The sequence below is a fragment of the Tupaia chinensis genome, unplaced genomic scaffold (assembly GCF_000334495.1).
Source record: "Tupaia chinensis unplaced genomic scaffold, TupChi_1.0 Scaffold150128_1, whole genome shotgun sequence".
Lineage (NCBI taxonomy): Eukaryota > Metazoa > Chordata > Mammalia > Scandentia > Tupaiidae > Tupaia > Tupaia belangeri.
In genome coordinates, this window is record NW_006209967.1 from 474,015 (window position 1) to 498,164 (window position 24,150).

The 24,150-nt window shown below is 38.0% G+C and overlaps 1 protein-coding gene across 1 annotated transcript in view; it reads right to left on the reverse strand.

The window, feature by feature from the left end:
- Positions 1-24,150, reverse strand: part of IL1RAPL2 (interleukin 1 receptor accessory protein like 2) — a 192,374-nt gene that overhangs the window by 72,680 nt on the left and 95,544 nt on the right. The window contains exon 2 of the mRNA XM_006171950.1: positions 3,720-3,837. Within this exon, the coding sequence (XP_006172012.1) occupies positions 3,720-3,837 (118 nt within the window). The remainder of the gene's footprint in view (positions 1-3,719; positions 3,838-24,150) is intronic.

Here is a 24,150-nt window from a genome sequence, read left to right on the forward strand (position 1 = left end):
CAATATATGTACCATTCAGTCACTGTATGTCTGAGTATTTAGGCAAGAAATAAAGGAAATGTGTGTGTGTGTGTGTGTGTATTCATAGCAGTCTTATTTGTAATAGTCAAGTTGTAGACAGCCCAAATGTTCATCAACAACTAAGCGAATGACCAAGTTGTGGTACATCCATGGAATAGAATATTATTTGACAATAAAAAGAAAGTATGAACTATTGAAATACATCACAAAATGGATAAATCTCAAAATAATTGTGTTAGAAGAAATAACCTAGATAACAATGAGTACTTACTATATAATTATTATATAAAACTCTAGAAAATAGAAAACGCAGAGTGAAGGGCCAGATGATGACACAGCAGTTAAATGTGATGTTCTATGGGACAATCTCAAATAGGGAAGGTAACTAGATCAAATCCTGAGGCTTGCCTAAAAACTGAGACTGAGTGGTGGATCTCACACCTATTAGGAGTGCTCTCTCTTTCTCACTCTCATTTTCTCTGTCTCACTCATGGAAGAAATAAAAAAATATATTTCAAAAATACAGACTGATTTATAGTAACAGGAAGATCAATGTTGTGGGAAAAGGGCTAGAGGGAGAGATTTCAAAGGGGCACCAGGAGATGTGGGGGTGATTGATATGATATCTACATTGTGATGGTGGTTTGATAGATATATACATATATCAACCTGTCCTTACAGATTGTATACTTTAAATAGTATATTGTTAATTGTATGTCATTTATACCCCTTTAAAACTGTTTATCTAAAACTGAGTTATATACAGAAATAGGGAGATAATTATCTAAGGCTCATATACTTATAACCCTTGATCTTAGAATCTATCTCTGAATTTCAGGTAGCTAACTGTGTACCAGTTTAGCAGTTTGCCTATTACTTTCCCTTTGGGGCAAATTAATAACAGTTTATTGCTCTGAAATATGAATAGTAACCCTTATAGTCTTACACAAGCAGAGACAATGATAGTAATCCTAAACATGCATCTTCTAAAACAATGTAAAAGAAATTCAGTTGTATTGATTTCACATAAATCTTAACTTGAAATTGCCTAATAAAATGTTATTGTCAAAAATTAGGAATCTTAAAGAATAAATGGGAATTAATACTTAAGAATTATTTGTAGTATTGCATTTTACTGATTTTTTTTCTGAAAATCTGCTCTGTTCCATGCAATCAGAAGTTAAAAAAAAAAGCTTTATTGATATTTAACTTCTACACCTTAGAATTCACCTACTGAAAGTGTGCAAATCATTGCTTTTTATGATATTCACAGATATGCACAACTATCCCCACAGTCAATTTTACAACACTGTCATCACCTCAGATACCACTTAATGAGTGTAAGATTTCTTTTGGAATGATGAAATATTCTGGAACTAGACAGTGGGGGTAGTCACACATAACAAGCACACAAAATGCCACTGAATTGGACAATTAAAAATGGTGAATTTTACATTATGTTGCATTTTGTCACACACAAGAAATACATTCAGATGTTTTAACTATCACCCCCCCCCCATCATTCTACCCCTTCCTTCCAGCCCTAAGTAACCAGTGATCTACTTTCTGTCTCTACAGATGTGTCTGTTCTGGGTGTTTCACATAAATGAAATCATATCTATGGACTTTTGCCACTGGCTTCTTTCACTGAGAATGTTTTTGTGGTTCATCTATGTTGTGGTGTATGTCAGTACTTTATTACTTCTTGTGGCCATATAATATCTCTTTGTATGAATACACCACATTGAATTTATCCACTCATAATTGTAGAGATTTGTCTATTATAAATAATGCTCCTATGAATATTTGTATACAAATTTTTATGTGGATTTATATTCTGATTTCCTTTGGTTATATACCTAGGAGGGGCATTGTTGCATCCTAGAATAACTATGCTTAATCATTTGAGGAGCTGCCAGAGTGTTATCCAAAGTGGCTGTGCATTTTAACATTCCTACCAGCAACAGCATATGAAGTTTTCAATTTTTCCATATCATTGCTAGCACTTGTTATTATCTGACATTTTTTTAGGTTTATGGTTATCCTAGTGAGCAGGAAGTGGTATCATGTGATTTTGATTTGCACTTCTCTGATGACTAATGATTGAACACCGTTTTATGTAATTTTTTTTTTGCCTAGAAATGTGCTTCTATAGCCAATATTTTTCATAAGCTCATAGGGAGTTCATGGACCCTAAAAGTTATGAATCCCTAGTGTAGAGTTATTGAGTGAACACATGAGCAGTAATTACATATTATATTTAATTAAAGGAAATGATGTAAAGTGTATTTGTTTCACTTATACTGCTAAATAAGAAAGAAAACAGGAAGAATATATATATATATATATTTTTTTGAGAGGCTTTTGCTATAGGGAGTGTGTGCTTGCCAGAAAGACAGAGACAGAAGGCGAGGAATTACACCCCCCACCACCACCAGGGGGATGGTCATACCGCAATCCCTTCTCCTCCATTCTCTTCTCAGAATCTTGGGCATGCACTCACATGTGCCTGGCTTGAGTTTAAACTACTGGGTCCAGGACTTGAACTGCAGTAGACTACATGGGAGCCCAGCGACATAGCCATTATGCCAACTGCTGGTCCCTATATTTTGACATTAGTTACACTGAAACATTAGATTTATAATTAACTTCTACTACATGTTTCTTTCTTTCATTTATTTTTTTTTCATTTTTTTTAGGTTTTTGCCATAGGGTGCATGTGCTCACCAGAGAGGAGAGGGATAGGGAGAGGGAAAGTCAGAAATCACCCCCCTAGGAGGGATAGCCATGCCTCAGTACCTTCTCCTCCATTCTCTTCTCAGGATTTTGGGCACACATACACATGTTCCCAGTGAGATTTTCAAGCTGCCAAATCTGGTTCATGAACCATGGTCAGCCACATGGGGATCCAGCTGCTATAACCACCATGGCACCTGCTGGTCCCCACTACATGTTACTTAACATGGCTGTAGGAGGAAGGGTTCCAATTCCTTTCAGAATGAGGAATACATACTTCACATTACTATCTCTTAAAAGAAAGGGGAACTCCACAGAATAAGTAAGATAGGACTATACACACACACACAGTATTGAATAGAATTAGAACTCCAAAAGAATTGACATTTACACACCAGAAAGATATCTAAGTAACAAGAGAATTAAAAGAGTTCTAGGGTCATCATAAGCTGAAGGATCAGTCATTTTTTCAGGATGAGCTGCAGATACTGGGAAAAAATATTCAACAGAGTCAACAGTTATTTTGACTGAGTATCAGCCTACTACTGCCACTACAGCTTTGTACTTTATGACACATGAAGTTTGACTGTTTCCAAGGAGTAAATGAATATTTGCCCAGTGATCTGAGAAGTCACCTGCAAAGCCCAGGCCTTTTCAGTGATTGGATGGAGTAACAGTGGGCCTAAACTTTGGAAACTCAAAGGAATTTGGTAAGGCATCTTTGAGAGGGTCATTACACCATGATGGCATATTCCGAGAAACTGAGAAAACCCTCCTTAAGTTAGAAGCTTATACATTTTCATTTCTTAAGGCAGTTATCCTTGGTCTGTCCACCAGATCAGTTTTTTTAAGAATAGAATGATTGGGAGTTGCAATTGAAATCCTGGGCAGAATCCCTTTTAGGCTATTTCATTGCTTAACTGCAAAGACAGAAAAGAAAAAAAATAATTCAAGTTCTGTACCTTATTTCATCTTCTCGAATGTGACCTGCCAGTTCTTCAATAAACTTTTCCCCTTTCATCCAGTAGATCATTGGCCCAGACTCTCCACTGAATCCGAAGAATGCTTTGCAAGGGATGGCTTACCTGAAAAAGAAAGAAAAAGAAGTGAACAAATGACTGCTGTTTATCACTGGGAAGGGACCATTTAATATCTTGAACAAAAACTCAGAGATGACCTATTTTTCAGTTCTTTTTCGAATCATCTTGTCATTGTACATGAAAAGATATTTAAATAGTTATGAGGGTTTCTGAGAAATTTTAAAATTCAAGGTATTATGAAAAAATGAGAAAATAGGGCTGGCTCTATGGTGCAGAGGTTAAGCTCTGCATTTTGGGAGCAGGTCCTACATAGTCAACTGAGGTTCAAGTTCCAACACTGTGAGCTTGAAAAACATTCCAGGCACATATGTGTGCATGCCCACAATCCTGACAGGATAGAAAAGTGGAGGAAAAAAAGATTGTAGTATGACCACACCCCACTGGGGATTCTCTCTCTTTCATGTTCTCTCTCATCTTTCTCTCTCTAGAGAGCTGATGTGCCTTCTGGCAAAACAAAACAAACAAAAAAGGAAAGTCACTCAGTTTTAGAACTGTTTATTTTTTACTGCCTCACTCCAAGGAACTAATTTAAAGAAACAAATGGAAGTAATCCCCTTTATTTTTCTTTTTTGAGAGTACTAAGCACTGTTTATTTGGACTTGACTTTGAAGCTAACATTAATCAAAAGCATAATTTTTGATTAGTGAGAAGGTATATAATAATAGACTTTCCACTATTACTAAGATTGCACAAAAATTTATTTCTTCTTAGTTATTTTATGAAAAATTGGATAATACAAACTGTGATGGTCATTTTTAGGCATTAATCTGACTGGATTAAGACATACCCAGTTAAATGGTAAAGTATTATTCCTGAATATATCTGTGTGTGTGCGGGGGTGGGGGGGTCCAGAAGAGATTGGCATTTGAGTAGGTAGATTAAATAAGGAAGGTCCACTATCAATGTCAGTGGCTATCACCCAATTAATTGGGGACACAAATAGAATAAAAAGGCAGAGAGAAAAGGCAAATACACTGTCTTTCTCTCCTGGAACTGGAATATCCTTCTTTTTACTGTTCTGGACAACTGAATTCCAGGTTCTTTGGCCTTTGTAATCAGAGTGACACAAGGAGACCCTTGGGGTTCTCAAATCTTAGACTTCAAAATGAGAGTTACACCATCAATTTCCTTTGTTGACTTTAGGACTTGGAGTAAGCCATACTACTGGCATCCTTAAGTTACTAGCTTGTAAACAGTTTACTGTAGGACTTAGCCTCCTCAGTCTTTTCAACCAATCCTCTCAATAAATCCCCTCTCACCTATCTACCTACTTATTTACCATCTATCTATCTCTATCTATCTATTATCTATCAATCATCTGTCATCTATCTAGCTATCCATATCAAATTGGTTATGTCTTTCTGGAGAACTCTGAATAATATACAACCTAAAGGGGGATTTTTGTTTGCTTGTTTGTTTAGGATTTTGCAATAGGGTGTGTGTGTGCTTGCCAGAGACAGACAGAGAGAGGGAAAGTGAGAAATCACCCCCTGGGGGAGATGACCATGCTATAATTCACTAACCCATTCTCCTCTCAGGATTTTGGGCACACATGCACACATACCTGGTGTGATTTTCAAGCCATCAGCTCTGGGACTTGAACCATGCTCAGTCATGTGGGAATCTAGTGCCTTAACCCTGCCACCTGCTGGTCTCAGAAGGGAATTTTTTGAATTATAAATATATTCTCAGAAAAACACATGCATGGGAACCAGCAGTTAACATAATGGCTATGTCACTGGACTCCCACGTAGTCGACTGCGGTTTGCATCCCGGACCCGGTAGCTTAAAACTCATGCCGGGCATGTGTGTGTGCATGCCCAAGATCCCAAGAGGAGAAGGGATTGTGGTGTGACCATCCCCTCTGGGGGGTGATTTCTTGCTTTCTGTCTCTATGTCTCTCTCTGTCTGTCTGGCGAGCGCACGTGCCTTATAGCGAAAACCTCTCCAAAAAAAAAAAAAAAAGAAAAACACATGCAGGAAAAATTATGTCCTCCACATTTTTTGTTTCATTCATAGCACTTAAATAATTCTAGGCAGTATTTCAGCTCGGTTTCACTTTTTATTATGTATCTTTGTGTTTATAGGTAAAACTTTTGTTTTAACTATAAATTTCTCACCAAATACATTATGCAAGCAATTGTTTTATACTGATAATTGATTTTATTTTCTTCTTTCAAAGTATTATCAGTAAAGAAGGAATAGTATAGAGAGCACAATCTTAACATTCGGACACAGGAATTCCTCAATTCATAAATCATAATATAGCATGCAATTTTCTCCATAACATGCAAGTTTTGCCTTTGTTAGAGCACTAGATAAAGCAATTCCAAAAATATTTTTTTTCCTGTGCCCATGGTAGACTTGTTCCCATCATCGCTTTGAGTCATGGACAAATCCTCCACTTTACACTTAAATTGATCCAAAACTTCCATGTTCCAAGAGCCATTATTTTCTCAAACTGTTTCTTTTTATGCACTGGAACTAACAGATGGCTTTTTCTGTGGACTATTTAGGGTCTACATCAATACTAAGTGGAGGGTCAGCACTGTGGAACAGCATTACAGTGCTGCTCAAGAGAAGCTGGATACCACATTTATACTACTGCTTGAATCTCTGGGGAGCAGCCTGAAACATGCTGGGCATACACATGAGTACACAGGGTCCTACAGGCTGGAGAGCTAGAGGATGTTGTATGATGTGACCAGTCCCTGTGGTGCTCATCTCTTTCTCACACTCACTTGTGCATGCATGTGCTCTATCATAAATAAATTTAAAAGGAAGAGACAAAGTGGAGAGTAAGAAAATATAAGACCAGCATTCATCTCCTGGCCCACCCTAAAAAACTACAAATGGTGGCACATGCCTATAATCTCAGGTACTTGGGAGGCTGAGGCAAGATTGTAAGCTGTAGACTCATAGCCAATGTGGAGAGTATAGCAAGACTATGAAAGAGCTGGTTGTGGTGGTATGTGCCTATAGTGCCAGCTACTCAAAGGAGCTGAGTCAGGAGGCTTTCAGAACAAGGATATCCTTGTCTTATCACACACACACACACACACACACACACACACACACACACAAACCAAACAGACATTTAGATACTGAGTGAGAGCTGGGCTGTTCCATAATGAGAGAGTTGTTGCCAACTACTAGTTAGACTATAGTGCAAATTTATACTCAGCAAAATGACATGTTATAGATCTTTTGATCATCCCACAATTGTCAAAATCATTGATGTCAAGAGTATCAGACATATATGTATGACAAGCCGATGGTATAATGGTTACATTGTTGTATTCCCACATAGTTGACTGTGGTTCTAGTCCTGGACCTGGTGGCTTAAAACTCATGTTGGGCATGTGTGTGTTCACGCCCAAAATCCTGAGAAGAGTATGGAGAAAAAGGGATTGCAGCATGGTCAGCCCCACTTGTGGAGGTGATTTCTTACTTTTTGTCTTTCTCTGTCTCTCTGGCAAGTGGAAATGCCCTATAGCAAAAATCTCAAAAAAAAAAAAAAAGGTGTCATATATGTCTGGTACAAATCTGAAACAAGGTTATTCATCATTGTTTGAAGATATACTCTGCCATATAAGGTTGTGCAAAAGTGAAAGAGTCACATATAGTGTAAAGTGCATTGGAATAAGAGTCAGAAAACTTGGATCCTAGTTTCAGATCTATATGAACAAGCAGACTGTTTGGCCCTGGGCAGATTACCTAGCCTTTTGTAAACTGATCTTTTTTTTTGGGGGGGGGGAGAGGTTTTAACTATAGGGCACGTGTGCTCGCCAGACAGAGACATAGAGACAGAAAGCGAGAAATCACCCCCAGGGGGGATGGTCACGGCTGCAATCCCTTCTCCTCCATTCTCCTCTCGGGATCTTGGGCACACATGCACACACACCCGGCATGAGTTTTAAGGCACCGGGTCCGAGACACGAACCACGGTCAACTACGTGGGAGTCCAGCAACATAACCATTACGCTAACTGCTGGTTCCCTAAACTGATTTCTCATATATGTAATGAAGATTGTAATAATACTGGAGAGACTTTGAAAAGACAATACATGCAAAAGTGCTTGGTAAACTCAAAAGTCCCATTCAAATCTAGCATATTTTCTTCATGAGTATTGTTCATCTAAGTAGAAGTTGATAAAATACTTGTTTCTTTATTCATGATAGAGCACTTGTGGATACACATGGAAGTGTGTGTGTGTGAGAGAGAGAGAGAGGGAGAGGTACTCTCCATTGGGTCTGGTCATGCTGTGATCCCTTTCTTCCAGTCTTATAGCCTGATGAATTTTGGATGCTAGCACATGTGCCCATCAAGTTTCAGGCATGTTCAGAGATTCAAACCAGGGTCACCATGTGGGATCTGACTTCTCTTGACTAGCATATTACTGCTGTGGCACAGATTTGGCCAGTAGAAGTAAAATTCGAGGCATAATATGATGTTGAAAGTAAGATAGATACATATTTATTTTGACCCTGACAATCACATGCTCTTTTATTTATGAGTTTCTATAAGGTAATGCTCTTTTCTTTTTAATGTTTTATAAACATTTTCTAGATTCTATAGTAGGTATGATTCACCCAAGTAGACTCTGAGTTCTCTAAATCTGAACACAGGTTTTTCTTTTTTTAAAAAAAATATGCTTAGCTACCCTTCATTCCCATGAAATTGGAGGTATTAAAGAACATCAAACCAGATGGCAGAAAATCCAGAGATTGTGATAAACATTATTATAAGGGATCCCAGTTGCTAAAACTACCAGTATATACATTTATACACATAAATTTTGGTTGTCATTCCTTTGGACTATGTTGAAAAAATATATCAAATGAAATGCCTTTTAGTGATTCTTTGCATGTGTATTCTCAGGCCTGGTTTGATTTTAATGGAGAAACACAATTATAGCTATGCATAAAAAGGGGCCTCCTTGAGGTGGTCTATCAAAAATGACAGCGTCTGCCCTCTCTTTGGCACTACACACAAGGTACTAACTATTGCAGCAATTTCTCCTGAGAGGAATGTTTTTACTCTCCCATCAGACAGGTTCTTGTTAAATAAACACAAGAGACAGATATTTCAGCAGTTCAGTTTCTACAAATGGTGAATAAATATCCTGAAGGCTTTTGTCAATGGTCAAAACCAGGAAAACTGTCCAACCATCCTACATAAGAGTCCCAAAATTATCGGCTCTTGTGCTAGAAAGGGAGATTCCATGTGTGTGGAAAATGGGCACATTTTCTTCCAAAAGGCAGAGAGGGAGCACCGCATAGATTGGCAAAATAACCTGAAACAGAATCTCTCCAGGCATTTCTGAAATCTGGCTTATGTGCAAACTTCTATCTACCACTTGCATGTTTGCTACTGCATTGTTTTGCCTCCAGACATTTTCAAAGTTATTTCTGTGTTACTGTATGCCCTATTAGTAGAGATGGCCAACTTACATTTGAATCTAAATTAGGTTGACTATCAAAGTGAAAAGAACCTTGTAAGTTGGTGCATAGGTGCTATGTAAATGAGGCAAGAGAGGCTTGCTGGACAGTTGTACATGTGGAGTGGATTGGCTCTCCATTGCCTAGCATTCCCACAATTTCCATTTTCAGAGAGCACTGTGAGTATCCACATTGTAAGACAGTCTCTTAGCAATCTTAAAAATATAGAATTATCAAGAGCCTTAAATTTTACAGCCATTTATTTGCTGGACACTTGTCTTGAAAAATAAAAACTCATATATTTTTTTTTATTTTTAGTTTTTTCTATAGGGCATATGCCTTTGCCGCAGGTGAGAGAGAGAAAGAGAAAGTGAGACATCACTCCCTGATGGCCATACCACAATCTGTTCTCCTCTATTCTCCTGTTGAGATACTGGGCACATGTGCCTAGAGTTATTTTCAAACCACTTGGCCCAGGACATAAACTGTACAGTTGACCATGTAGGATCTAGCGACTTAACCTCCATGCTACCTGCTGGCCCTAAACTCAGATTTTGTTTTTCAAGTTTTTGCCTTAAGGCATGTGTGGTCATGGGGGTTAGGGGAGGAGAGAGGAAAAGAGACAGTAAGAGGGAAAGTGAGAAATCACTCGCCAGGAGGGTTGGCCACACCACAATCCCTTCTCCTCTATTCTCCTGAGATCTTGGACACACACACACATGTGCCTGGCATGAGTTTCAACCCATTGGGTCCAGGACTCAAACTGTGATTGGCCATGTGGGAATCCAACAATGTAATCTCTATACCATCTGCTGGACCCCTATACTCCGATTATTAATGTCCTCAAAAGGAGAGTCTCTTAGGAGAGAGCTCAAACACCTATGGCCCACTGGATTTTCTTGAGTGTTAAAACCCAAACATTTCAAACCAGGTCATGAGGTAATAAAATCAAAGTGTAATGAAGGTTGTGATGATGGTAGTGGTAGTGGGGTTTATATGTGTATTTGTGTGTGTGTGTGTATCTGTGTGTTAGAGGGTGGGGAATGGTGAGGTAAGCAGGGAATGGAAGTTTGAGAGGGATAGAATCCACATCTTATAATTTCCGGCATTTCTTATTAACAAAAAAATATATCAGTGATGTGCTGGTAAATATTTAACAACTTGTTGAGAAAAAGTATGCATATAAATACATAAGTTAATTACAAATTTTACTGATATAAAGTATGTCACACAATTTACAGATTTCATGTACTCAATTGATTCTCACAGAATGCTTTTATTTAATTTTATGGAAACTCCATTTACAAACAAAAAAAATTCCAATATGAGTATTGATCAATATTTTCATTAACATAAACAAGAAAGGTTAAATTAAAATAATAGAAGAATGAGTGAAAACTTCAGTTCTTCAGTTATGTGAATGACTTTTTTTTTTTTTTGCTATAGGGCACATGCACTCGCCAGACAGACAGAGACAGAGAGACAGAAAGCGAGAAATCACTCCCCAGGGGTGATGGCCATGCCGCAATCCCTTTTCCTCCATTCTCCTCTCAGGATCTAGGGCACGCACGCATACATGCCCAGCGTGAGTTTAAGCCGCCGGGTCTGGGACTCGAACCGCAGTCGACTACGTAAGAGTCCAGTGACATAGCCATTACGCTAACTTCTGGTCCCTGAATGACTTCTTTTGATGGACTGGATACCAAACTCAGTTCAAATCCAAATAATTACCCTTAGAAGAAATATTAAAGAAACTGAAAGTGAATTATCTGATGTAAGAAAATTGTAGGAAAGAATATAAAGATAAAAATCTGTATTATTTTGATCATACTTTTTTTAGTTTTGCCAGAAGGCATGTGTGCTCACCAGAGCGGGAAAGGGACAAACCACCCCCAATGGGAGATGATCACTCTGCAGTCCCTCTCCTTTATCTGTCCCTCCTTTCAGGATTTTCTGAATATATGCACATGCACCTGCTGTGTTTCTCAAGCCACTGGGTCCAGAACTTGAACTATGTGGTTGGCCATATGGGATCCAGTTGCCTTAATCACCAGGCTGGCCCTTGACTGCACATTTTAATCCTCTCCTCTACCAGGACTTTCTAAGAATTTCTTAAGAGTAATCATTTGATTTCCAATGTATTTATCTATCTCCACTCCTACCCTTGATGAGGCTTTGCATTTTATGTAGGCCACAGTGTCCTTTTGCTGCCACACATTTCTTTCTCCATTTTTTATTTTTCTCTTTAAACAACGTTGAGGCTCTTTTAAAGTCTATTTTAAATTGCACCATTATCTCTATTTCTTGAAATGTATTTTTTTCCATTTGTTTCAAGGGAAGCACCCTCAATGTGGTTAATTTTTTTTTTTTTTTTAGTGAGGTTTGTAATTTCATTACAGTGGGTTTTTTTTTTTTTTATCTACAGCAGGGATTGTTTTCTGTGGGAGTCCCAGATGCCAAGGGTTGTAGAGGAATTCCCTCAGAGTAGTTCCAAGTTTGCCTCTGCCAATGTCCTACAAGTTTCACTGGTTTGGAACAAGTTTTTCTGTTAATTTCTCAGCTTAGGGGTTGGGCCGTATGTGGGTTGTGTGAATTTAAAGTCCACACCCAGGCTTGGTACAGGTTTAAAGTTCTTGTTTCTCTTAAATATCTTTCCCTTCATGACCATAGTTCGGGATACAAAGTAAATTTTTTGGTTACTTTCCTGGATTAATGAGGAGAGTTTCCTAGTCTCCATTTCTCTGATTTTTAGTCTTTATAGACCATTCAGGGTTCCAGACTTTTGCTGAGATCTCAGGTCTAGCTGCATACTTTACACAGATCCTGAGCTCAAGTCCTTAGATCCTTAAGGTCCACATAAGCTTCTGTTATTCCCAGGAGGTATTCAGCTTCATTTTGTACTCCCTTCTTGGCTTTGAGTTCCCTTTTCATTCCCAAAGCCTGGGAATTTCCTTTACTTGCTTTCAAGCTGTAAAACTGTTGTTTTACTTTAAGTCAAATTTTTCTGTGTTTGGAACAAAAGGTGAGTCCTTTAACATATCGATTCAGTCTACCATATTGACTAGGTGTCTGAAGTTGTACCCAAAAAATTTATACAGCAGTTCTCCCTTATCCATGGCGTGAGTTCCAAGACTCCCAGGGGATACTTGAAGCTCTGATAGTACTGAACTCTCTGACCTCTATGTATACTATGTTTATTTTTTTATACATACATACCTATGATAATGTTTAACAAATTCTTCTCTTTTTTTTTTTTTGAGAGGTTTTTACTATAGGACACATGTGCTTGCCAGAAAGACAGAGTGAGACAGAGAGACAGAAAGTGAGAGATCGCCCACTCCCCCAGGGGTGATGACCACGCTGCAATCCCTTCTCCTCCGTTCTCTTCTCGGGATCTTGGGCACGCCCGCACATGTGCCCAGCGTGAGTTTAAGTCACCGGGTCTTGGACTCGAATCACAGTCAACTACATGGCAGTCCAGCAACATAGCCATTACGTCAATTGTTGGTCCTGATGAAGTTTAACTTCTAACTTAGGCACAGCAACAGATTAACAATGATAACTAATAATAAAATAGAACAATTACAACAATAAGCCAGTATCACTACTCTTGTGTTTAGGAGCTCTTATTAAGTAAAATATGGGTTTCTTAAGCACAGTACTGCAATACCACCACAGATAACTGAGATGGCTATTAAGTGACAAACAATGGGCGGGAAGGTGGTACAGACAGCGTGGACACCCTGGACAAAGGGATGATTCACACTCTGAGAAGGATGGCATGAAATTTCATCATACTATGCAGAACAGTGTGCAATGTAAAAATTAGGAATTGTTACTTCTGTATTTTTTCACTTAATATTTTCAGGTCACAGTCCATCATGGGTAATTGAAACTGTGAAGAGCGAGAGACTACAGACAGGAAGAGGAGCTATTATAAATTATGTATCTTCAGTTTTAATGATGAGTTCATTTAATTTTCACTATTTTCACTAAAGAGTTGAACATGGAGTTTATATTCCTCTTACTGATAGCATGAATGGAGATTTTGCTTTCTGCCTAGGCTTACACTTAGAATTGACCTTTACAAGATAAAATGAAAAGAGGAGTGGATTTTTGTGATTCTAATGTGAAAGCTCTTCACTTTCCCTCTGTGCTTTATGTACTTAAGTTTGTAGCTTCACCTTTCTAGAGGTTTATTCCTTTCTTCAAAAGAGTATCCATAGTTGGGCATACATCTTTTTATTTGTGAGAGTGCCCTGAGCCACAGGCTCTACTCTAGTAGGTTAGGACTTAGACCCATGGAACACAGAGACAATGTTACTTTCAAATGTGAGATATATTTGAAGAACGTTTTTGCTCATCATGCACTGAAGATTTTGAATTAGTTCCTTGAAATTTTACAGCAGAGCTGAGGTCATCATTATATTAATGACATTCTTACACATTTATGGGAGATAAAGGATGGAATCATGTCTTGCATGTGGGGAATGTCCAATTAAACATATTTCTTGGGTGAGCCAGTGGCCTGGTAGGTAAGGTAGCTGGATTCCACATGGCCAATTGCATAGAATCTGGAGGCTTGAAAAATACGCTGGGAGCATGTGCAGGCCCAAAATGAGAAGAGGAGAATGGAGAAGGGATTTCATCATGACCATCCCCCGTGGAGAGAGGTGCTTTCTCGCTTTCCCTCTCTATCTTTCTGTCTCTATCCAGTAAGTGCACACACTCTCTAGCATTTTTTTTTAAGTTTGTCTTATAGTATATGTCATCTGTACAATATATTGAAAGGGAAAAAGCTGTGATCCATTTGGCTTGCCTGAGACAGAGACAAAGACATTCTCTCACTTTGAAACTAAAATTTCATATATACATATATAGAAAGAGAGAAAGATTAAGAAAAATTAGCTCAGGATAGTTTTATCACAAGATAGATCTTCATACTTCACACTGGCCTTTTCCTATCAGTCATCCAATATGTTAAGTATCCACTTGCAGCCAAAGCTAATACAGGTGAAAACACTAGGGTCTTTGCTTTCTCTGATATTACAGTCAACAGACTCAAATAAACTGAATGGATCATTGAGATTTAGAAACAAGTTCAGACAAATTAACTGACTTTCCTGAGGCAAAGTTAGAGCCAGCTTCAATGCTGAAAAAAAGTATCTATGTCTTCTAATATATAGCACAGTGTTCAATTTACTACCCAATGTTGCCTCCCCATTTCTATACCTGGGGAAAAGAAAGCAGCTGTGACATTCCAGAGTTATTTTTTGTCTTTTTAAAATTATTATTATTCTTTCTAAAATAGAACCTCTCCCTATTGTTTTCTATATAAAATGATACAGTCAATAAATTAAGTAGTTGAAAGCAAGTTATTATGAAGCTAAAGGCAGGAAGAGTGTATTTTTTCCAATAAGATCCCAAAGGAGATGAAAAGTTGATGAGGCAGAGAGACATGAGTTAAGAAAAGTAGAGGGTTTTTTTTTCCTTTTTTTTTAGAGGTTTTTGCTATAGGGCACATACGCTCGCCAGGATAGAAATCACCCCCAGGGAGGATGGCCACGCCACAATTCCTTCTCCTCCATTCTCTTCTCGCGATCTTGGGCATGCACGCACACGTGCCCAGTGTGAGTTTTAAGCCGTCGGGTGCAGGACACGAACTGCGGTTGACTACATGGGAGTCCAGCGACATAGCCATTACACTAACTGCTGGTCCCAAAGTAGAGTTTTCTACACGTAAAAAAGTAAGACTTTGTGAGATAGGAATGTAGATACCCAAGCTAGTTAATCTGGGAAGGAAGAAGATAATACTGGGAGATAATACTCCTGTTTTGACTTAGTATATTTTGTGCTGGTATAATAAAATACCCCAGACTGGAAAATTTAAAAAACAATAGAAGTTTATTTGGCTCATGGTTCTGGATGCTGAAAGTCCAAAACTGAGGGGCTGCATCTGATGAGGGCCTTCCCATAGTGGAAAGTGGAAAGGCAGAATGCATGAGACAGAGAGAGAAAATTGGGCTGAAGTCAATATTTTTATCAGGATCTCATTCCTGTGTTAACTAACTTACTCCTATGATAACATCATTAATTCACTCAGGAAGGTGGTGCTCTCATGACCTAATCAATTAATAAAGGTCCAACCTCTTAATACTGTCACAATGGCAAATACGATTTCAACAGTAGATTTGAACTGGACGTTTAAACCCTAGCAAGTACACGTAAATTAGAATAATCATTTTGCAGGGAAGGGAGAGAGTGAGAGAGAGAAATATATCCTCAACTTTCTAGTACTACTTGTTTTATAATATATACGAAGTATGAAGATGGGAAATCTTTTTCAGGGATGGTGAGCAACATGGAACATGCCACAGTTATTTTCCCATGTTACAGGGAAGTAGCACAGAAGCAGATTTCAATGTAAGATGAGGCAAAGCACTGTTTCTGTGGGTAAAAGTCCAAGTGATGGAAACTGAAGTTGGTGCAATGACTATGTGGCTGGACTCCCATGTAGTCGACTGTGGTTTGAGTCTCAGACCCAGTGGCTTAAACTTATGCCAGGTGTGTGTGTGTGTGCGCCCAAGATCCTGAGAGGAGAGTGGATTAGATGGGATTGCGGCATGACCATCACCCCTAGGGGGTGATTTCTCACTTTCTGTCTCTCTGTGTCTCTCTGTCTTTCTGGCAAGCACATGTGCCCTATAGCAAAAACTTCTCAAAAAAAGAAAATAAATAAATAAACAAACAAAAGAAAGAAAGAAAAGAAAAAAGTCCAAGTGATGAATTTTCTTTAGTTTGCAAATGGCTCAGATTGAATTCAAAAGGGTAAGGGGTGCAAAGTTCACCACAGAATGAAATGTCTAGAGTTATAGGACTTAAGCAACTGTGTTGCCAAATAGCTTCAATCCTAGTAGGTATTTCTGTTACTGAATTTTACTAGGGTGAATGAACAGAACCCTCATTGTGATTATATGTTATGTCTATATATTTTGCTAAATTTTCCCTGTTTTATCTTCTTAGGAAAGTGACTAGTTGGCTCAGCATCTGAAGAGCCTGGTTTTCTCATTTAAATCTCATATTCAAGAGCACCAGGAATAGGCAAGGCAGAAACATGTCATGGAAGCAATATTGAGGGAAGGATACCAAAGTTGTATCTCCAGCCTTTCCACTACATTGCTGTGACTTTATTTTTAAAGTCCATTCCTGTAATAAGCCTTAATTTATTCTTCTAAAAGTGATAGGATCCACTAACAGAATCTCCAAGGACTTTTTTAGGTCTGACATACTTGCATTTTTTAAGTAGTTGGGCTAGAGTAGTATTAGGATTTTCCAGGTGGGATGCATTGTTTCACTTTGAGCCCTAGCCCCTGGGTAAGTCATTAGCTCTTTTGGCAAAAGAAAGATGTGAGTCTCTGCTTCGGGTAGTTTTCAACTTTGGCTCTAAGGTCCACTAGCCATGGTGTTCTGTGTCTGAATTAGTCTGCGTACTGTGTCTGTAGTCCCAGTCCTGTTTGTCTCCTAACCTCTGTTTACTTCTGCTGATAAACCCTACCTTGCCTTGAACTCCAGTTCCTCTCTAATCCACTGGCCCCTTGCTGCTAACCTTGACTCTGCTGATCTTGGCTTACAGCCCTGCTTTCCTTGACCCAGCATGTTCTATACGTCAGCCTGACAAAGGGATTTTAAAAAGCTCCTTATGGGAAAAGACAAAGTCCTTGGATATCAACACACTACACTAGCAAGTTCAGTTTATACTCAGTAAATTGAGCTATCAGAGCAGTTGAAGTAAAAAAATATACTATCTCTGTGTGTGTGTGTGTGTGTGTGTGTGTGTGTGTTCGTGTGTGTATGTGTGTCCTTTCAAGGGTGTGTTTCAGTTGCAAAAATAATTCATTTGGATTGATTTAATAGTTCAAAATCAAATGCACATGATTCTCTACATTATAATTGTTGGAGGGAAAAAAACAGGTCAGTTCTTTAAATGCGTCAAGACTAACTGACTTCATGTTTTAGAAATTCACTTATTGATTTAGAAATCTAGGTTTGTAGGGTAGCCAATATGTGTAATCATATCCATTGAAAATGATTTAAATTCATGTTAAATTCATATTTAAAGTTGTTATTTTCATTTTTCCTGAAGGTTATTTACTTATATCACATTATATGGCATTAGCTGTTACGTCTTACAAAGTTAAGTATATTCTAGCAGTCAGATAAGAGGATAAGATATAGGACATGGGGTAACTGTTATTTCTATTCTAGAAGGTCACTGTTGACGTTTGAGTACATCTGATTAGAAACAGAAATCTTTTTTGTTTTCTTACCTTCTGTATCATCAGAAGTACTTGTGAATCCCTTACTGATAAGATCACAACTTTTGGTACTAGGGATGACTTGCTAATCAAATCCTGTTGTACAAGTTTGGAGGAGAAATACATCAGTGCAACCATGGTAATTTTTTACTGTGTATCTGAAGATTGATCCAGGTATTATACGGTGACTGAAGAAACTACTGATGTATTTTCTGGACATAATAGTGAGATTTAAAATGTGCCTGTCGAAAGCTTTAAAAATCCGTAAAAAAATAAAACAACATTTAAATGTGGTTGTAGTTTTAACATAGATGTCATTCACTTTGATAAGTTTTGTTGGCTGTCTGCAGACTGTGACTCCAGAAATGATGTTTAAAATAATCCCACAAGGATCCTTTAATCTTTCAGAAAATGGAAGTATCAAGGTTTAGTGCCTGGTTGAGAAAATGAAACCTGAAACTATCCACATATTACTGATCAGATTCATGTCATACTATTGATTTTCCTAACCTATAAGTGTTCTTTTGGACTATTAATTTTCCTGGGCCAGAGATTCCTCTAGTCTTTCCATTCATTATCTTCCACATTGTAGCCTACTTGTTTGGCATACCTAAACCTTCCAATTTGACCACATAGAGCCTCACCCATCAAGATCTAACTTCAAGTGTCACCTATACCAGGAAGTATGCCCTGATTACCCTAGTGTACATTGACTTCTCTTTTTTATGAATCTCATTTGAATGTGATCATGGGAAGTTAAAAGTTTAGTTATGCTCTGCTTCATATAATTATTACAACAAAAATCAACTAAGTGCTTAATGTTTTGTTCAAGCTTATCCTCACAGAAATATATAATAACAAGTGAGGTATTATTCTCAGTTTACAAATGAGCAAATAAGAGCAGAGAAAAATTTAACAACTTGTTAAAAGGCAGACATACTGTAAGTGACAGCTATTTAAATTAGATGGGTAGACTCCAGAGCCAGAGATTCTAACCACTCTTCCATACTGCCTTTCACAGAAGTTTGCCTTCTTTTCTCAACTAAATGTAATAGTCTTTATGGGTGTAAACCATATCTTATATGCCACTTTCCCTTCTTTTTAGGGACTAACAGGTATAAGGTACATAATTGTGTTCAATAGTGCTTTGATTTTCAGAAGCTTAGCTCAAACTCTGAATTTTCTCTCTCTCTCTCTTTTTTTTTTTTTTTTTGCCATAGGGCACATGCACTTGCTGGAAAGAGACAGAGACAATGAGAAAGAAAATGAGAAATCACCCTCTGGGGGGATGGCCACACCACAGTTCCTTCTCTTCCATTCCTCTCCTGGGATTTTGGGCATGCATGCATATATGCCTGGCATGATTTTCAAGCTGCCATGTCCAAAGCTTGAACCACAGTCAGCCATGTGGAAGTCCAGCACCTTATCCACTATGCCATCTGCTGGCCACTGATTTTTCTTATTTTGAAATGTTTTCTCTTGTGGCATTAATTTTATCTCTGTAAGTCTTCACAAGTATATTTTGGAATAAACCATGGTGCAAGTAATAAATTACAAGTACTAAATAAATACCTTATCATTTAATTTTGTCCTTTCTTTCACTAACACTTTCAAAGAGGAAAGGAAAATGAAAGGAAAAGAAAGAAAAATTAAGATTATCAGGGCTGCCTTTTCTAAAGTTCCCTCAAGTCTGAGTCAACAATGAAATAGAAATAGAACATCAGTGGTTATACTCCTGTGCAAACCAGCCAGAGCGCTGTGTTTAGGCAATACCAATCAGCAGTAGTCATCATTTCTTTTTGAATGCGGTTTGCATTTTATCCTAAATTATTCTGTGTATGGTGCTTTTCTTCCTCAAGTGCCTATATCTTTCAGAAGAGAAAAGGTAGCAAGGTTGCCACATCCAGAAAAGGAGAGTGGGACATTTTAAAACAATCCATTAATTTAATAAGTTCAAATAAATTTTGTTGATATTTGAAGATGAAGGCTATATAAATGATAGATAAAGAGAATTTTAAAGCTAATTATTATACCAATATCATAATAAATAAGAAGCCACATCATCTTTATATTTCTACTGAAAGGTACAATGATTAAAAGATATAAAGACCCATCATTGCCCACAAGAAAAGTCTAAAATGGGAACCAGCAGTCAGTTTAATGGCTATGTCGCTGGACTCCCACATAGTCGACCACGGTTCACGTCCCGGACCCAGTGGCTTAAAACTCACGCCGGGCGCGTGTGCGTGCGTGCCCAAGATCCCGAGAGGAGAATGGAGGAGAAGGGATTGTGGCGTGACTATCCCCCCTGGGAGGTGATTTCTCACTTTCTGTCTCTATGTCTCTCTCTGTCTGTCTGGCGAGTGCACGTGCCCTATAGTGAAAAACTTCTCCAAAAAAAAAAAAAATGTCTAAAATCATGTGCCAAGTTTTATGACAATAACACCTTAAAACCAAATTTTAAAAATTAGTGAAGTGTACTTTGAGGTTTTCATGTATCCTTCAGTTCTTTATCCCCATTCTTTGAGCCATGTAATCCTCAGTTTGGGGTCCTCACTTTGTTTCTCCTGTAACACTGAACCAAGTACCTTGTGTGGAATGAACTATCTGCCTGCCATTGTTCTCATCAGCCCTGTAGGTGTCCTAGCCACTCAGCCTTGATAGGTTACACACCTTTTCTCCACTGTAACTTTCCACTACTAACTCTTTGTAAAAGAGTGAAACAGTTGGCTAATTTTATAAAATAATCTTTGATCACTTGCTAATATGGGATAAAACTAAAGAAGGAAATTCTCCATACTCTTTTATGTAATATACATTTCAAAATTTTTCTTTTTGGAGAGGTTTTTGCTATAGGGCGTGTGCACTCGCCAGAAAGACAGAGAGAGACAGAGAGATCGAAAGCAAGAAATCATCCCCCTGGGAGAGATGGCTACTCCACAATTCCTTCTCCTCCATTCTCCTCTCGGGATCTCGGGCATGCACGCACATGCACCTGGTTTGAGTTTGAGCCACCGGGTCTGGGACTCGAACTGTAGTCGGCTACATGGGAGTTCAATGACATAGCCATTACACTAACTGCTGGTCCCCACATTTTAAAATTTGATGTGCATCTTTAATAAATTTGTTTCAAAGAGCAAGACAATTGTTAAGCAGAAAGGATTGGGTATTATAGCAGAGCTTTATTTACCATAAAGTGTGTGCACTTGCAGAGACAGAGAGAGAGAACAGAAGAGAGACAGAGAGAGAGGGAAAGTGAGAAATCACACCCCCTGGAGGGGAAAACGACACCTCAATCCCATCTCTTCCATTCTCCTCTCTGGATTTTGGATACAAACACACACACACACACACACACACACACACACACACACAAACATGCCCAGTGTATTCTTCAAGCCATTGGGTCCAGGACTAGAACTGTGAAGTTGTCCATCTGGGGTCCAGCTACCTTAATCACCACACTATAAGCTGACCCTAGCAGAGCTTCCTAAAATTCCTCCATTCATTTGATTCAAGGTTCTCAAAGCAGTCACTCAACAATTTCTCTCCTCCTAAATTCCCTTCCAAATCCACAGACAACTCTCTTGTTTCCTCAGTCTCTCACACTTCCTATCCTAAAATCCTATCTTTTATGAGTTTTTCTCTACCCTTTCTACTACATAGACTCTAAAAAGCTGAATTTTTTAGTATGAAATAATAAAAATACTTTAAAAATAAAATCACACACTGCAACCTCTTATTTACACTGTTAATTGCTTTATAAGTGTCTTGTAAGTAGGCATCTGGAAACATTGATCGCCCTTTATTTTGATCGTTGATGTTTTGTTTTGTTACATAAGCATCTCACTTAATTTCAACAAACACGAACAAGTGCCTTCCTTCTATGGGCAAGGTCCTTTTCTAGGTATTGAGGGGATATAATATTAAATAATACATGGTCAGTCTTTCCATCAAGAGTCACAATGACCTCTTCATCAAAGACAGTGTCATGGCATTTTTTATATTGCTAGGTTTGTTTGGTCTACATTTCTAATTTTGCCAGAGGGTTCATGTGCTCACTGAAGAGAGAGAGAGAGACAGACAGAGAGAGGAGAGGAGACATCACTCCCCTTGCCCCTTGGGGGTATCATCCTTTCTCTTTCATCTATCCCTCCTTTTGAGATTTTGAACACGTGCGCACACGCGCACACACACACACACACACACACACACACACACACTTGCGCTCAACATGTTTTTTAAGTCACTAAATTGGGACTTGAACCACAAAGCTGACCATGTGGGATCCAGCCACCTTAACCATTAGGTCATGGGCTTTTTTCTTGCTTTGTTTAATCTTACGAAATTTGCACGAACTTCCAAGAAACAGTACTGTGACTTATACTGTTCCTTATTTCCCACAGTGTGTATGTTGTATAAGAAACAGACCAGGAATTATGTATTTTTTTGGGAAAAAAAAAGCCAATTGTTTCCATTACAAAATCCTCTCTGACTGAAGCCAACAGGGACTACAACTTCCTCTCTGACTGAAGCCAACAGGGACCTCAACATCCTTTCACCTTGACAAATTCCCCACATTGTCTTTCACTTAATCTCTGTACTCAAAAGCCTGATCTTAAAAATAGGAAGAAAAAAAAAACCTATTTTCCCTGCTGTTTTCAAGTTAAGTAGACCCCCAATGGTGAGTTTCCTCAATCACTCAACTTGGAAAATGAAAGAAGTCATCGTTTCCAATGGATTTGGACTGGGAACTGGCCAATGCGAGTTACACTTTATGTGCATGGACTGCCCCTTTGCCATACCAACATTTATGATCATCTGATTAAAAAGTATTCCATTTGCCTACTAGAAGTGGGCAGCAAGGCAGCTGTAAAGAGGGGAAATAGAGACACATATTTTGAAAGAAATATTTAACTCAACAATATCAAATAGCCTCCTCATATAGGAGTGCAGGGGGTGATGCAAAAGCCCCAGTACTCTTGCTATCTTCATTCCTTGTACCGAACATCAGAACCATAACAAAGACCTCTGTTTCTTGCACCTGATTTTCTCAAGAGTGAACACTGAGCTTCCAGATGATAAACAGCTGAATCTTCTTATATATCCTCTTTAGTAGCTTGCACAGTGCTAGACACATGGAAAATGGGAATTGATTTGCTGGATAGAATTCTAGTTTAACAATAGATAAGACTACATATAGAAATGGATGGCATGCTTGTTTTAATTAATTTCATTTTATTCAGTTTTTTTTTCTTTATGGAGATGGTACTCTGAGCAATATTTTTGTTTTCACTATTGTTACTTTTTAAGTATCTAAAACAACCACAAAACTTCTAAGCTTTCCTTTAATATATAATACTATCCTCAATTGTATTTCTTCTTTTTTTAAAAAGAATTATTTAATTTATTCATTATTATTAATTTTAATTCACAAGAGAGGAGAGAGAGAGAGAGAGGAAAAGTGAGAAAGCGAGCTGCCAATTCTGGGACTCAAACCACGGTCAGTCATGTGGGAATCCAACACCCCAAGGACCATGCCACCTGATGGCCTGCATTTCTTATGTCTTTATTATTAATATTTACAACAACCTCTCTCCCTAATTCATTCTATGAAGCCTCTAGCATCCTTATCCTTAAAACAGATAAGGACAGGACAAGGAAGGAAAACTATAGACCAATATCTCTGATGAATATAGATGCAAAGATTCGCAACAAGATACTAACTAGCCAATCATATCCAACAACTTATAAAAAAGATTATACATCATAATCAAGTAGGCTTTATTCCAGGAATGCAAGGTTGGTTCAACTTATGGAAAACCAAAAATGTAATACACCATATTAACAGGAAGAAGGATAAAAACCATATGGTCATATCAATTGATTCAGAAAAAGCATTCGATAAGATACAACATCTCTTCGTGATCAACTCTCAGCAAAATCGGCATAGAAGGGTCATTTATCAACACAATAAAAATTATTCATGAAAAATCCATAGCAAACATCATCCTCAATGGAGAAAAGCTGAAAGCTTTTCCACTGAAAACAGGTACAAGACAAGGATGTCCACTTTCTCCACTCCTCTTCAATATAGTACTGGAAGCCCTTGCCAATGCAATCAGAAAAGAGAATAAAATAAAAATTCAAATAAGAAAAGAAGAGGTGAAACTATCTCTGTTTGCAGATGACATGATAGTATACATAGAAGACCCAAGGATATCCATAAAAAAATTTCTGGAAGTAATACATGAATACAGTAAAGTTGCAGGATACAAAATTAATATCCAGAAATCTATAGCATTGTTATATACAAACAACAGGCAGACTGAGATGGAACTGAAAAAAGTTATTCCATTTACCATAGCCATAAAAAGTATAAGATACTTAGGAATAAATCGAACCAAAGAAGTTAAAAACCTCCACAAGGAAAAGTATGAGAAGCTAAAAAAAAGAAATTGAAAATGACACAAAAAAAGTGGAAGGAAATCCCATGTTCCTGGATTGGAAGAATTAATATTATCAAAATGGCAATT